This window comes from Coffea arabica, chromosome 7c (genome assembly GCF_036785885.1).
Source record: "Coffea arabica cultivar ET-39 chromosome 7c, Coffea Arabica ET-39 HiFi, whole genome shotgun sequence".
In the NCBI taxonomy this organism is placed as follows: domain Eukaryota; kingdom Viridiplantae; phylum Streptophyta; class Magnoliopsida; order Gentianales; family Rubiaceae; genus Coffea; species Coffea arabica.
This window is the reverse complement of record NC_092322.1, coordinates 9,635,898-9,651,346: the sequence shown is the minus strand read 5'-3', so window position 1 is coordinate 9,651,346 and position 15,449 is coordinate 9,635,898. Positions and strand designations below refer to the sequence as shown.

Below are 15,449 nucleotides of genomic sequence, written 5' to 3'. Positions count from 1 at the left end.
ATATGTAATCTATTTTGGTGAATAGATAAAGTCTGTTATACGTCTAACAACTGGGAATTATAAATTAAGGGACCAATTCTGTTGTTTTTAGTTTCACCTGGTTAGATATTCTATTTCTCACCAAACTTAAAAACAGTCCTTGTAATGAAATGGACCCCTAGTGACACATTGAATTAAATGGACATTCACATCAGCTCCACAACTAGACATATATTATTATGATTCATGTAACTAACGAATTATCCTACGGCCTTCATTACTTCCATAACAATATGGCATACGTACGTTACTTTCATTTTCTGAAAGAGACATTGTTCGAATGGTTGAAGCACAAAACCAACACATTCCCAATAGTATAGCGTGGAGCTTTGTGTTTCATTCCATTCCGACCCCAATAGTAAGCAAAACTGGCCATTTCCAGAAGAACCCTTTCGCCATAGCGTTGCTTCTTTGATGGAAAGAAGAAAGGGTAGCAGAGGGAGCATTGATGAATTGGCTTTGGTGAAGGCAGCAGCATGGGCATGGTATCAACATGGATCAGGATCTGAAGGCCGAGCAGTGCGCGAGTACGATCTTGCAATGCCTAAAAGAGCTCCTAAACCATCAAGGTACAAGATTGAAGCCATGAAAGAGTCTGAAGAAGCTCCTATACATCGTCTCTCACCTCCAACATCAGCTCCTCTTAGTCCGTTCTCTACTGCTAGTAGCAAACAGAGCGAGATATCTCTTCTTGATGATTATGAAATCGAGAGGATATCGAAGGAACTTGATCGCTATATGGTAGAGTCGAGTAGAGCCGAGTATTTAAAAAGTTCTCTTGGCAGTGATCATCGCGCTAACAACAAAGTTGTGTCATTATCAGAAAGTGGCACAAGTGAGAGAAAAAGTAAGCAGAAACCCAAAAATTCAAGAGGGTTTTGGATTAAGTATGGGGCGGTATGTGGCTCGAGGAAGGATGATGTCGTGGATGGTCGGAGTTTTAAAATTGCATATAGTCATGGTGGCCGGAAAAACTGGTAACGGAGGTCAAAACTTCTAGCTGCTGAACACGGGGCATCCATGTCTAGTCAAAATTGATGTGATTGGATATGTTCAGTTGATTGTTGGATTGGAATTAAAAGCTCAAAACAGAAACAGTACATTGAGGCGTGGTAGGAGTAATGTATGCTAGTTATGGATCTGATTGAGGTGGACCCTTTTCTTTTTTTTTTTTTTTAGTTTTTCAATTCCTCTATTGGTATCATTTTTTTGAATGGAGTGTGAAACTGTGAAGAAATCTGAAGTAAACAAAAAGTGTAAAATTTCTTGCTTTTCTGGAGATTGCTCCATCAACTTGTAAGGTACTTCTGGGCTGGCTTTGCTACTACAATGATTTGTTTTAAACGGGTTCTAACGTAAATTTGTAGTTTTTGTTCAGAAAAAAAAAAAATAACACGACGCTTTATCCAGCTTAGTACCAAGTTCACAAATTCCACAAAAAGCGTGAAACTAGTTACGCTTTCAGGGCCAGTAACTAGTAGTAATAGGATCCCCTTCACGCGCCCATTCTCAGGGGCACAAACAGCACAAAAAGGTTAGGCCCACGCTTCCCGGACAAATTCATGGAGAAAGTTTTGATTTTCTTTCTTGTGTATACCACGCCTTTATCCTCATTGTCTTTAAAGGCGCAGAATTTGGAATTGTTAACTTTGCTTTCAATGACCTTGAACACGTGACACTACAGCAGATGTCGGGAGCACCCCAACACTCCTTATCCTCTCTAACCCACCTCCGCCATCTCTCCACCATCGCTGCCGCCACCTCCACCACCACCGCCTGGTATGCACCACCAAAATCCCTCCGCCAACCTCAAATTCAGGGCTCATCAGACCCAATTCTCACAACTCTCTCAGAAGCCATAATAAACTCCCCAAAAAAACCTCTTCAAACCTCACTCAAAACCCTCCTCCCTTTTCTAAAACCCCAGGACATCATAAACCTCATAAACACCAATCCTCATTCCATTTCCCCTGATTCCATCTACTCTTTCTTCACATGGCTCTCTTCTCCTTCACACCCCGCCCCCTATCGCCACACCCTTTTCTCTTATTGCACGATGGTCCACTTCCTCTGCAGCCACAAAATGCTCCCATATGTTCGCAACCTCATCAACATTGTTGTTTCAAGAAAAGGCAAAAATTCAGCTTTCTCAGTTTTTTCAGCAATTCTCAAGACCAAAGGTAGCCAAAGATCCAATCTTTATGTGATTCTTAACAGTTTGATCATTGCTTACTTGGATTTAGGCCTTTTTGACGATGCAATGCAGTGTTATAAATTGATTAAGAAACATCAACTTCATGTCCCTTTTGAGGCTTGTTTGAGAATTCTTAATCATTTTATGAAGTTAAAGTCCCCAGCTTTGGCTTGGGACTTTTATAAGGAAATTTTGGAAGCTCGGTTTCCACCAGATTTGTTCTGTTTTAATATTTTGATGAACAAATTTTGTAAAATAGGTGAAATAAGGGAAGCCCAGTTGGTTTTTGATGAAATTGGGAAAAGGGGTCTGAAGCCTAGTTTAGTTAGTTTTAATACTTTGATTAATGGGTACTGTAGGTTAGGTAGTTTAAACGAGGGGTTCAGGTTGAAGAGAGTAATGGAGGGGAGTGGAATATTGGCTGATGTTTATACTTATAGTGTTTTGATTAATACATTGTGTAGGGAAAGTGAGATAGATGGTGCAAATGAGTTGTTTGGTGAGATGTGTGGGAAAGGTTTAATTCCGAATCATGTTACTTTCACTACATTGATAAAGGGTTATTGCAAGAATGGAAGGATTGGATTGGCAATGGAAGTTTATCAGAAAATGTTAAGTGATGGAGTGCAACCTGATTTAATCACTTATAACACGCTTGTTGATGGGCTGTGCAAGACTGGAGATGTGTGCAAAGCGAGGGGTCTTGTTGAAGAGATGACACGAAAAGGTTTGAAGCCAGATAAAGTTACATATACGAGTCTCATTGATGGATTATGTAAAGGGAGTGATTTGGAAGCAGCATTAGAAATTAGGAATGTCATGGTACGTGAAGCAATTCAGCTTGATGATATTGCCTATACAGCTCTTATTTCTGGCCTTTGTAGAGAACGGCTTATCGATGATGCAGAAATTATGTTGAGGGAAATGTTAAATGTTGATTTGAAGCCTGATGATGCTACGTTTACTATGGTCATGGATGGATTTTGTAAGAAGGGAGATGTTAAGAAAGGTTTCAAGTTGCTGAAAGTGATGCAGAGTGATGGACATATACCTGGTATTATAATTTACAATGTGCTAATGAATGGTTTGTGCAAGCTGGGACAGATGAAGAATGCTGACATGCTCTTGCATGCAATGCTCAATCTGGGAGTTGCTCCGGATGACATTACTTTTAACATCCTATTGGATGGGCATTGCAAGTATGGCAACCCTGACAATTATGAGAAACTACGTAGTGAGAAAGGGCTTATTCTTGACTATGGCTCTTATTCTTCACTGATTGCCAGTTTAAGTAAAACCTCAAAACGATACAATAGATGATCAAGCGCCGCATTGTGCTCATCCCAAAGGAATAACTGGATATCAAAACTCAAGGACTTTTTCTACAATAGCCTCAGACTGGATGAAATGTGTTGTACAGGTGGAGAAAACTGAGTATTCCTAGCAAACAGCCTAAACAGCTTCAAGATATCTATTCCTGGGCGGACCTTTTCCAGGTTGTATACGTGTTACATTTCCTTGAGGTGGAAAATGCATGCTAGGTAGCTATCTAGGCTTGTGATAATTCATGGGTATGGAAATTGCACGGGTTTGCTCAAAGATACAGTTCTGCCGAAATTGAGAAAGATGGTAGATTTAAAAGGCTCTGTCAATTCAGTCGGTTCTCCTGCGTCGCAAACAGCCTCATGGAAGTGAGACAGTATTGCTGCTTCATTATTGGTGCATTGTAGAATCTGATTGTCTAATGGGATTGTTGGGTGTGGAAGCAACACCTTGAGTTTCTCCGGGCAGGAGGCTTGAGAACAGTGCTGAAAGGCGATGTCCAAACAGATGGGACAACTAAGCTGATGCAATTTATGGATTTGAAGAATTGAATAGGTACACTTAATATTGCAAATTTGGCTTGATCTCATAGAAAAGCGACTTCTGGGATGATGTTAATATTAAATTAACTAGAGGGATCTGAGAATACAGGGCTGTTAACCTATGTTAAGAGATGTCCAAAGAGCAATGTAACAAGAAATTCTACCAACTAAAGGTCTAAATGATGTTTTCATTAACTTTGTCTTGGCACTTAAAGTTCTTGTCTGGGATTAAAAAAATGCAATGTGGATAAGTAAATTGACGTGTATTATACGGGTAAAAGATTTCTCCTGTAGCTGAAAAAAAGGACTCTATGCACCACCATGGCTATGCTCTCTCCTTTTTTTATTTTGGGTGGTGGGTTCATTCCTCCTCTTATGAGGAGTTGCGATACTTCTTGATGAGAAACAAAGCAGTTGATTTCTTCTTATTCAAGATTGCCATTCGATGATTCTTCACAACACTGCAAGAATGATTGGCTACTTTCATCATTTGTAACTCTTAATTACTAGAAGTCTCTGTTCTATGGTCAAGCTTACGGAAGCCAGTATGATTAAGATGTTATTTATTGTTGAAAACCAATGTATTGGATAATCTTGCTCATTGAACTTTCTAGCATAGTAGAAAAAAAAAAAAAAAAAAGAATGTAGGAGATAAATTGAAAGGGGCTTAAAAAGTATGATGTTTTCTACCATCTCATTGGAGTAAATTATAGGGACAAAAAAAAAAAAAAAGGGTAAACGCATTTTAGTTTATTTTGCTTCCTTTTTTAATTTTTTTTTCCCCAAAAGTCATTGGAGAAATCCAGCTAGATAGCCTCACTGGGTCAATGTATTGGGCTCAGTGGGATGGATCTTCCAATAATTGATTGGGTCGCACACCGAAAATTGGAAAATTGTTGTAGTATACTTAGACTCGATCGGCTAAATTTGGCCCTTTTAATGCTTGTTTTATTTAGTTCACACGGCCTTTTAAGATATGAGCTTTACTGCCAAGAAGTTTGTCAAAATAGGTAAATAAAAGCTTTATTACTGAGAAAACCATTCATTATATGAAATTTCACAACCAAAAAAAAAAAGAGAGAGAGAGAAAGAGAAAAAACTATTCATGATTTATACGCTGACACTTTAAAATTTTATTTTGGCAAGTGTATGTCACAAAATATTTTTCAATGCAAAATCACAAAATGGTACCTTTTCGTTCTCTGAGGGGGATGACAAATTATAGAAAAATTTAAACGGAAATGGTCGAAAAGATGGTGGCAAATAGGGATGGCAACGGGGCGGGGTTGGGGCGGGGGACGGGGGAGGCAACGGGGCGGGGTTGGGGCGGGGGACCCTCCCCCGTCCCCCGCCCCCTCCCCCGCCTCCTGCTCCCCCCGCCCCGCCCCGCCCCCTCCCCGCCTTGCCCCGCTTCCCCCGCGGGGTTAATAAAATTTTATTATAATTAAATTTTAATAAATAATCAAGTACTAAAATATCAACACATCACCAAATTATTATTCATTATAATTTTACAATTGAAACTCATAAAAACAATTAAACAGAAGTTATTTGAATACAATCCAATATGATGAAATAAATATAACTAAAATAGTCAAGTTTTCACTTTTAGTACAAATGTAATCACTAATTCATTATTGTGTTTGTGCTTTTTTTTTTGAGAAAAAAGTGTTATTCTATTAAGTGTAATTAGAAATTTAGTATAAATGTATTAGTAAATTTAGTATAACTAATTAATAAATTTTATTAGTAGACATGTATAATTATTCATATAATTGATAATATCAATTATATTACATAAACTACTATACATTATATAATACATCTAACTAATAATATCATTATCATAAGTTTATAACTAATTAACTTACATATTATATATAATTATATATATATATTTTTTTATGAGTGGCGGGGCGGGGGTATACTCCCCCGTCCCCTGCCCCGTTTCTAAGCGGGGGGAAAAAATCCCCCCCCCCCGGCCCCCGCCCCAAGAGCCCCCCGCGTGGGTACCCGCCCCATTGCCATCCCTAGTGGCAAACCGGCATTAGTCTAAATATTTCAATTATTCAAAATAAGAGACTTGAGGAAAATGATGTCGGTTCTGAAGACATTCTCTCAGACATAGATTCGATAATTGAGAACGTTCGCTTTACTGTATTACATCAACATGTAGTGGATGTAATTTGGATTTCTAGAGAGGAAAACATTGAGCACAAATCAGCACATCATGCAAAGATGTCCAATCATATTTAATCTTTTTGAAATTTCCCTCCGACCATTTTGTAAAGCAATTGGTACTGGACGAATTCTAATAATCTCAAAAATAAAATTTTGCTTCTTTTCTAGAAAAAAAGATATTGAAGAAAAAGAAAATTATCTATAAAAAAACTTTTGTGATGGATCCAAAAGTATTTTATTACCAGACTTTAAGACCAACAAAACAAGGACAAAGACAGAGATATTGGGTAGGTAGCCATGGCGCCTATAGGCGGCAGGAGCTCTCAAGAATCCGTGTGGAATGTGAAAGAAGGTGCATATATTCAACAGCAAATCGCCATCGAAATCTTTAATATAATCAGCAAGAGTGGGAGATGGTACAAAATTCGAACCCTTTTCATTTGGAATTCAAAATTGAAGTATTCAAAATAATAAATGCATGGGGATTGTTCAATAATGCTACTCCTAAAAGAAAACTGGGAAAGTGCTTAGGGATCAGCATTTATTAGCCTAAAGAAAACAAATAAAGTAGAAACCATTAATGTAAAAATTGTTCAAATTCTTGTGCAAACTGGAAGAACGTTGGATCCAGCAGTGTGCTATGAGGTATTCCAATAGCCAAAAGTAGACTCTTTTTCCAATAATGGGAGGCAGGTTAATTTCATGTATGAACTTCATCGCCAACTTTGAAATTTGAAGGTTTTGTTGCGGGCCTCCAATTAATATATCAACGTACATTGATTGATATTTAATACTCCCTTCCTTTTTTTATAACTGACGTTTTAGAAATTTGCTCTAGTGTACTTTTATCTGTCGTTTTATTATCCCCATACAGTATTAATTATTTTTTCACAATTTTACCCTTTTATCTCTCTCTTCCAATACAGGGTTCTTAATTATCTACTCCTAGTAATTATTGCTTTTGGCCCAGTAAAACAGTACCATTTAGTACTCTAGTGAGAGAAAACATGGGTGAATTGGACAATTAATAAGGGTACAAAAGGAAAGTAGTGTACAGATTTAAGCAATGAAAAACTTTTCTTAATTGGTATGCAAAACCTTAAACGTCAGCTATAAAAAAAGGAATGGAGTAATTATGAGTCTCATTGGGCCTAGGTGAATTTTCTTTCTTTTTTTGTGGGGCTCTTGCCTTCTTTGTCCGAATGTTTCTTGATTTATTTTTTGCATTGGCATTTCCAGCATGAAAAGACGTAAAAAAAAAAAAAAGAAAAAAAAAGAAGCTTTGATAGCTCATCATCGAGCACTAGATGCATCGAGCACTAGATGCATCATTGGATAAAAAGCATGACAACTTTTTCAACTTGAATGCAATGAATCCGCTGGGCAGAATCCCAATGCCAAATGCCTTAATAATCCAAAAAATATAACTAATCCCTGCAAACTGCAAAGAAAGAAACACTGTGCTGTTATTGGAAGTTTAAAACTGGGCATGGCTTTGATTATGTTATTGAAAGCCATGTTGAAGTACTCCTAGGTTAGTACAAGAAAAGGGTTTCGCAAATTAATTTTCTGTTCTTGTTTTCGAAAATTGTCTTGAAAAACAAATGTAGAAGCTAAATTTTTTCCCAACAAGTCAGGGTCATAGCCAAGAGCCCTTTATTTTTCGGCAGGCAGTGTTTTCGTCTGAAATCACGTTAAAGTGTATCTTAACATTATGCAGTTCTCCACATGCGAAATGCCAAAATGCCTTTAAAAAATAAAGTCACAGATCGAAAGAGGAGAAAAAGCTAGCAAGTCACAGTTTGTGTTTCCCACGGGCTGCGCACTAGAAAATGATTTGACAGTCATATGCCTGCAAATTAAATCTAAGTCTGAGTGTTCTTATTGTAGTCGTCCATGTCTTATGAAAGGACTCCATGGAGAAGATGTAGTTCATCATAAATATATGTCAGGTGCCCCAGATTGCATCACAAGTGGAGAAGATGTAGTTCATGAATATATATCATGTGCCCTAGCTAGATTATATTTAATTTATTTTGTGAGTACATACGTTCAAATTAATTTCTTACACATTCTATATTTATATGCTTTCTCAAATTAATTTCACTTTTGCCAAATGATCAATACCTGAGTGTGACTCCTCTCAAAATTGATTTAAAGCACCAAACCCTATATAAGTTGATTTAAAGCGCCACTTTCTAACTAAGCAAAGTAAAAGAAAGAGTAAATGCGGTAAAAATTGTCTAATCTACTGGTTTTTTTCTTCTTCTTTTTTATATATATATTTAAAAAATCAACTACTTTATATCTCCCAATATGCTACCCTACATGATGTACCTGGGAAATGAACCGTGGAATTGTAGAATCACCATCTTCTACCTCATATAAACAATTAGTAGTACTCTGTAACAGGGACATGAACTAGTACTATACTACATTATAGGACCACACTGATCCCTGATATTTGTTCTTTTTTATTTGTTTCCATCCATTTCTCCATTTTGACTTCCACAAGTACAAAGGTTCGTGGCTACCACCAATGCATTAAATCTTGATGGGAGAGAAGGTAAGGATTCAAACCATACCTCTCACCAATTTGACACATTAAAAGTGACCATGCTTAAAAAAATTCAGATCGGTGCGTAGTGCACCCATTTGATCCGGTGGTGGTTCAGTTCCCTCCACGTTATCCTTGAACCTCTTCAGGTCCTCCCCTCTCCTAGTACAAGATAATCTATCGTATCGACAAAAAAAAAAAAAAAAAAAGTACCATAACCAACAAAAGGACATGGACAAAATAAAAGGGAAACTGTTCCCTGCTGGCAATAACTACTCATGTAACTAGCAGCCAAGGCCAACCATCTCATGGTAAACGCAGAAGAATTGAAGAAATTGTTTTGGCGCAAGGGAGGTGGTGAGGGGCAGAGGGGTCCAAATCGATGGTACGTACTAGCATATCAAAGCACGTAGCAAATATACAAAAACTTGAGTTTGACACACTTTTTCAAAAGAAGTGTGCGCTTTTATATCATATCCATGCAACAACATAGCAGCAGCTTCTGTCATCTACCCTAATAAAGTGATGAGATTCTAAAAGCGTGGCTAAAATCTAATGTTTTATGTTAATCAATACAATGCGTTTTTGTGCGAGCCGCCGTATTTGATCGGCAAAATGGGGTACTCGAGGAGGCTTGAAAGTTGAAAGGGATCGCAGCCTAATTTGTTGTGCTTTTGTTTTGGTTTCCAGCTGTTTTTCGCATTGCAAGTCTCAACTGCATTTGTTTGTTTGCTTCCATTCCAACCAAAATGCAACCTTCCACAAGTTGCAATCTCCTTTTTTATCTTCTTCTTCTTCTTCTTCTTATTTTTGTTTTTTTTTTTTTTTTTTTTTTTGGGCGGGAGGGGGTGGGGGTCCTAAATGGCATATCCCGATGATTCGTTGGTTGGCCCCAAGTGCATGCTAGTTATGTAAGATGAAATCTTATCCTAGTTAGATCTTCATACTGACCTTCTTTCAGTGTATCTGTAGTTTTGCACTAATACTGCATTGGCTAAGAATGCCAAGCATATGTGGCTTCTAAAAGAACTGGTTTGCACTCTTTTTTATGGATGGCCTGATCAAAAAACTAAAATTGAACCTCTTTTTTTTTATTATTATTTTCTACTGGGTTGAACATAAGATTGCCATTTACTAGTAAGGTGAGATTTGGTTCTTGTCATTTCCTAGGTGGCCCCTTCTTTATACCGTATCATTATTATTGTGAGTTCCTGCACCTAAAATGTCCAGGAAAATTTCCATTCCACTTGAGGACTTGTCTTAATCCATCAATCGTGCTATTTTGAATTCGTCCATGGATATGTCATAATATGTCTCCCTTAGGTATAAGTTATATCATGACACTAATAAAGAAATTCGGCATGGGATGCTGGAAAGAGTGACTTGTACGTGTATCTCAAAAAGGAAATCCAATTCCAATCAGTAGAATATACAATTTGTGATGCAAATTTTGATGTTCTAGACTCAGTCTTCTCTAATTTAGATGCCCATAATTTTGGATAGATGATATGTTTTTCGGGCGTAACTTTGCATGGATTAATATCATAGTATGTGTGTATATCATCTTTACTTTTAAGAGATGCTACTTCAACTCTTGCATCAAGTTCTTAATCAAAAATCTATGCCATACAATATTAGCTTATAGTCAAATGCACGAGACCAATCAAGTTGAAAGACTTGGTTGCTTAATATATAAAGACAAAAGAAGAATGAAAAGAGAAAGGAGAAAGACGAAAAAGACCAAGATTATGATGGGACAATTATTGATGTTACACAGCTAATGCAATGTGTTAGTCAATCTCGTGGTGATTACTAGAGACCTTTATAGGGCTGGCAAATACAGGGAAATTAGCTTGAGAAGTCACTGCCGACTAACTTAAAGTTTATCCTGAGGGGACTGCACGAAAGAGATAAATCCCAAACTCTAATTGTCTTCCAGTCATGGGATTGGCTTTTGCACGTCGCTTTTTCTTTTCGTTCTTTTGTGGTAACTTCTAAGCTTTTAGGCTCCACTCCTCTCCCCACCAAAAAATAGATAAGTTAAACCCCACTCAATCAAGATGGTCATTTATTCACAAAAAATCGTATATTCAAATTTTATTGTTAACACGAGAGTTATGTTGATAAATAATTTATAAGAACTCATGTAGCTGTAAGCCACTTATGATCCTATGATATGTGTTTTGATTCGTAATGATGATTAGAATTGTATTCATCGAAATATTTTCCTATGAAAAAATAATAATAATTAAAAAATATATACAAAACGAAAAGAAGAAAATAAATCCGCTCGTGATAATCTTGTCACTCTTTTGTGCTGGACTTAACTATTCTCCACAATTAATGTACATGACTCAAATTCTACTTCATGATTGGAGTGACAATTCCCTACTGAAACCAAAATTGGAATGAATCTACTCCGGTTGCGTTTGGTTCTGTAGGAGTTGGAAATTTGATTGGACTTGAAATTTGAATAGGGTATACTTGTTTCTGTCGAACCAAGGACAACCTAAAGTAAATCTATTCAGTTCACATAATTTTTGGTTCGTCAAGTATTATGAATTATTGCTCGTACGAGTACACGGCTCTTCCAACCAGCAGCTTTTGATCTGATGGTCACCGTCAAAGCATTAAAGCTTGGTAGGATGGGAGGCAATGGTTCAAACCTTGTCTTCCACCAATCGTTATATTTAAGTGACTTTGTTTAAAAAATTTATATGGATGTGTAGTGCAATTGTCTGGTCTGGTGGTGGTTCAATCTCCTTCGGATTACCTTTGAATCTCTTCAGATTTGTCCCCTCCCTCTAGTACAGGATAGAATAGGTTTATCGTCTCCGTCTCCTCCAGGTTACCCTTGAAGTAAAAAAAAAAGAAAAAAAAAAGGTACACGGCTCTCCCTTTTAAATGCAGGGTACAAACAAAAACATTGAGAGTAAATCCAATTTCCTATCCTTGATCTGGTAGTGGTTCAATCTCCTTCGAATTACCTTTAGATCTCTTCAGATTTGTTCCCTCCCTCTAATATAAAATAGAATAGGTTAATCGTTCCTGTCTCCTCCAGGTTACCCTTGAAGTAAAAAAAAAAAAAAAAAAAAAGTACAAATGCAGGGTACAAACAAAAACATTGAGAGTAAATCCAATTTCTTATCCATTCAGGCTAGCCAGCCAGCTAGCTGGATTAACTTCTAGCAGGTCTGACATCAGTCTCCCTGACAAGAAAAGAATTATGCGATCCAAACAGGAAGAGAAGATACAAAGCTACCCAACAGTGGATTGTCATACAGGATTTATCTCTTACAAAAAAAAGTTGTTAAAAAATGAACTGATATTAAAAAATCACCATAATTTACAAATGATGAATCATATGCAGTAACCATATACAGTAATGCACATGCAAAGATTAAAAGAACAAAAAAAAAAGAGTGGTTAAGCTTAATCCCACAAGACAAGATGAAAGAGCCTCTTTAATCATTTTATTTGCGCATGTCGGGAATGTATAAGCTTTTGAGTAAGGGCCGGCGGAAGAGTCTAAAGAAGCTGTCTTCCAGATTGCATGCAACCTTCCTTTTTTGTAGACCCCAGCATTACTACCTGTGCTGTGATATCCTAAACTTTAAGAAACTACTACTACTACTAGGTTAATCCTCCTTCTAATAATAATGGCTCCGGTCTACTCCATCGTGGGTTAGGTGAAGAAACAATTATTATTATAATTTATTATCATCTATCTTCCACCCCAAAATAAAAAAAAATATGGACATTTATCCTCTGCAACAGTTTGAGAAGTCAAATACTCATATTTATTGCATCTCTTAGATTCTAGTACTAATACTTGTCCGATTTAAAACACAAATTTGTGAGCGCTACCCGTTTTAGCCAAATCCTTTTTTTTTTTTTTCCTCCCATACATTAGGCATCTATTGCTTTCTATTATTTGTGCTAATTAAAAGATTCTGTTTAGATGACAAAATAAAAAGAATTGAGTGCGTTTAAACATTGATTGATTGAACCAACCATCAGTTTGAATTATGATTTGCATAACCACCTTTTTGTTGGTATCCCTTTCTTCACAAGTTATTTTCTAATAAGGATCGGCGCTGCTTCCCACCTAAAATTTCCCACACATGCAAAACATAAAATGAAAATTTGTATTTAAAGGATGTTTTGTTAATAATTAATGTAAGGCAAACATTTGTTATTACTCACCACAAAAAAAAATTCTGTAATTACCAAAAATAGAAAAAGCTGAAATGCGGAGCAATGGTTGGATATAATTTAACGCTTTTTTAGTAACTAACCAAGTACGGTTTGGCATGGAAAACGACCACGTTTGACCAAAAAAGACTGGATGATTATTGTGCTACAGGTGATACTAATGTCCAAAAAAAAAAAAAAGAGGAAGGAAATCACAGACATAAAATAAAAAAATATCTTCACTAGCACAATACAGTAGTATAATACTTTACACAATATGGATGCATTTCTCGTTTATCTCCAGCTAGCCACCTCACCCCCCCAAAAGAAAGAAAATATATTTACCAAGCCAGAGCAGCCCTATTTGGTACTACACAGACTTGCTGCAATCGGCTTTTCCAAATCCCACTCTTCTATTAGCCAAATCAAATTCCACCCACAGATTCTGCTGATGGAAGTTGCCGATAATGTTACTTGCAACTCCAAGGGACTGTGACCGTCCGATGCCCAGACAATGCACCCCGTTACCCATATCATCCATGATTCTTTCTTTATTAACAAATATTTCGACACCCTTTTCAAATTCTAGAACCATATCCCCTATCAGCTGCCCAATTTCAACAGGGTTGCCATCAAAACACATGTCCAGCGAACCCCCGTAAACGTACCCCTTCTTCAATTTTGGACCTGCTAGCCGTACAACTTCTTCCCTCACTTTATTGTACGCCTCCTCGACCAAAAATGTATACTGGGTGCCGGAGTCGATCATCGTCTGGCCGGAACCGCCTGCGTCGGGCCGGAACACGGATTCCGATATGTTCAATTTTTTGGTGCCAATTCTTATGCCCACTAGCCCGATGGTGTAGGCCAGAGGGTCAAAATTGGGCATGCGTTGACCATCCGGAAGAGTCAAAAGATCGATGTACTGAAAAGTGTTTGAGTTCGGATTTTGGCCTAGGTAAAATCCTCCCGCGGGCATTAGGTTACCTTGACCCTGTCGGACGGGCACGCAATAAGAGAATTTTTGCAACTTAGTTTGGGAGGCAAAGGATAATCTCCCCTGATTCATTCCCAAAATGCCCTTGTCTTCTTTCGAATCAGCTGCACATCCAAGAACCAGGGGAGGGGTGCTCTGGGAACTAGAAAACGCGAATTTTTCTCTGACGAGATTGCCCTCTGCCAATGTGCCGTCGGCATAGAAGTAAGAGTAGTGGCACAATTGCTTTTGGTCACAGGAAGTTGGAACGCTATAATCGGGAATTCTGGGTTTACACATGGGGTGCGTACAAGGCAGAACGGAGAAAGAAGAGGAAAGAGAAGGGTCGAACGTCGTCGTAGGAGGTGCCGTTCTCGGTGATGGACTCTTGTTGTTGCATTGAATCCAAGAAAGTTGGCTTCCGGTGTCCAAAACCATTTGCTGGCTCTGTGGGGGGGTCCCTATTGGTAGAGAAACAATCAGAGCCATGGAATACTTGAACGAAGATTTGTAATCGTATGGCAATGGTTGCTCGACCTTTTCTCCAGCATTCCGGTTCCGTTTCTTGGTGCTCGTTGATGATGAAGCAAGAGACGAGAGAAAGCTTGTTTCTGACGAAGCATGTTTGGATAGAGGGGCTGAGGTTAGAGGAAAAGAAAGAGAAAAGGAATGGTCCAAGACTGTTGCTTTAGTCAGCTTTGAGTGATGGTTCTTGTGGGCTGCCGATGAAAGATTGTGAAAGCTGAAGAAGAATATGAGGGAAAGAAAGAAAAGGGGGCTGAAGGAAGCCATGGATGAAGAAGAAGTTTAAAACTTCAAGAGCTTCCTGAGAAGAAAACAAAGATTGTTTTGGCAGAGGAAACTTATAGGGGGAGAAGGGAGCGAGTCTGGACTCTGAAGTGTGGGGAAGGGCGTGAGAAGTGGAGAGGGGTTGGTTGGTATTTATATGGGTTGGAAAGGGTCCGGAAAGAACAATGCAAAGCCAAAAAAGCAAAGAGAGCGGAAAAACGCGGTTTCCTTATTATTGATGAGTTGTTGCAGCTAATTGATCGCCTCCTTAGCTGAGCAGTACTGCTGCTCTGTCCGAAAATATATAAAGACCGAGTGAAGCGAGGGAGATTCACCGTGCGCTGGACTGTCCTTCTCAATGGTGCCACATAATACGTGGGCTATGTAATTTGCTATAATTAGTTTAATTTAATCACCCAAATAGTTATCTTTTCACTGCTGAATTCTTAATTCAATTGGTTATTTTGCTCCCTCCTCAGGATCATTTTTTTTAATAATTAAAATTTGGATAGATTTGACTGCGATCATCACCATGAATCAGGGTACGTTCACAGAACGATAAATCATTGACAAGAGTTCTCTCGTACCGTCCACATACTTATTAAGTGTGCCAATTTTTGTTGATCTCCTGAAAGTCTTCCATGTCGCAAGTTA

At 38.0% G+C, this 15,449-nt stretch overlaps 2 protein-coding genes across 2 annotated transcripts; one reads left to right on the top strand and one right to left on the bottom strand.

Annotated features, from left to right (window-relative positions):
* Window positions 1–109: 109 nt before the first annotated feature.
* On the top strand, window positions 110–4,293 carry LOC140010482 (uncharacterized). Its single transcript, XM_072057684.1, has one exon. It carries the CDS (start codon window positions 1,727–1,729, stop codon window positions 3,551–3,553), a length of 1,827 nt encoding a protein of 608 aa, XP_071913785.1. The 5' UTR covers window positions 110–1,726; the 3' UTR covers window positions 3,554–4,293.
* An 8,958-nt stretch (window positions 4,294–13,251) lies between these two features.
* Window positions 13,252–14,949, bottom strand: LOC113702260 (aspartic proteinase PCS1-like). Its single transcript, XM_027223377.2, has one exon. It carries the CDS (start codon window positions 14,796–14,798, stop codon window positions 13,401–13,403), a length of 1,398 nt encoding a protein of 465 aa, XP_027079178.2. The 5' UTR covers window positions 14,799–14,949; the 3' UTR covers window positions 13,252–13,400.
* Window positions 14,950–15,449: the final 500 nt, after the last annotated feature.

Excerpts from the sequence above, each read along its gene's own strand:
- LOC140010482 (XM_072057684.1), top strand. The coding sequence starts at position 1,727 with ATGTCGGGAGCACCCCAACACTCCTTATCCTCTCTAACCCACCTCCGC.
- LOC113702260 (XM_027223377.2), bottom strand. The coding sequence starts at position 14,798 with ATGGCTTCCTTCAGCCCCCTTTTCTTTCTTTCCCTCATATTCTTCTTC.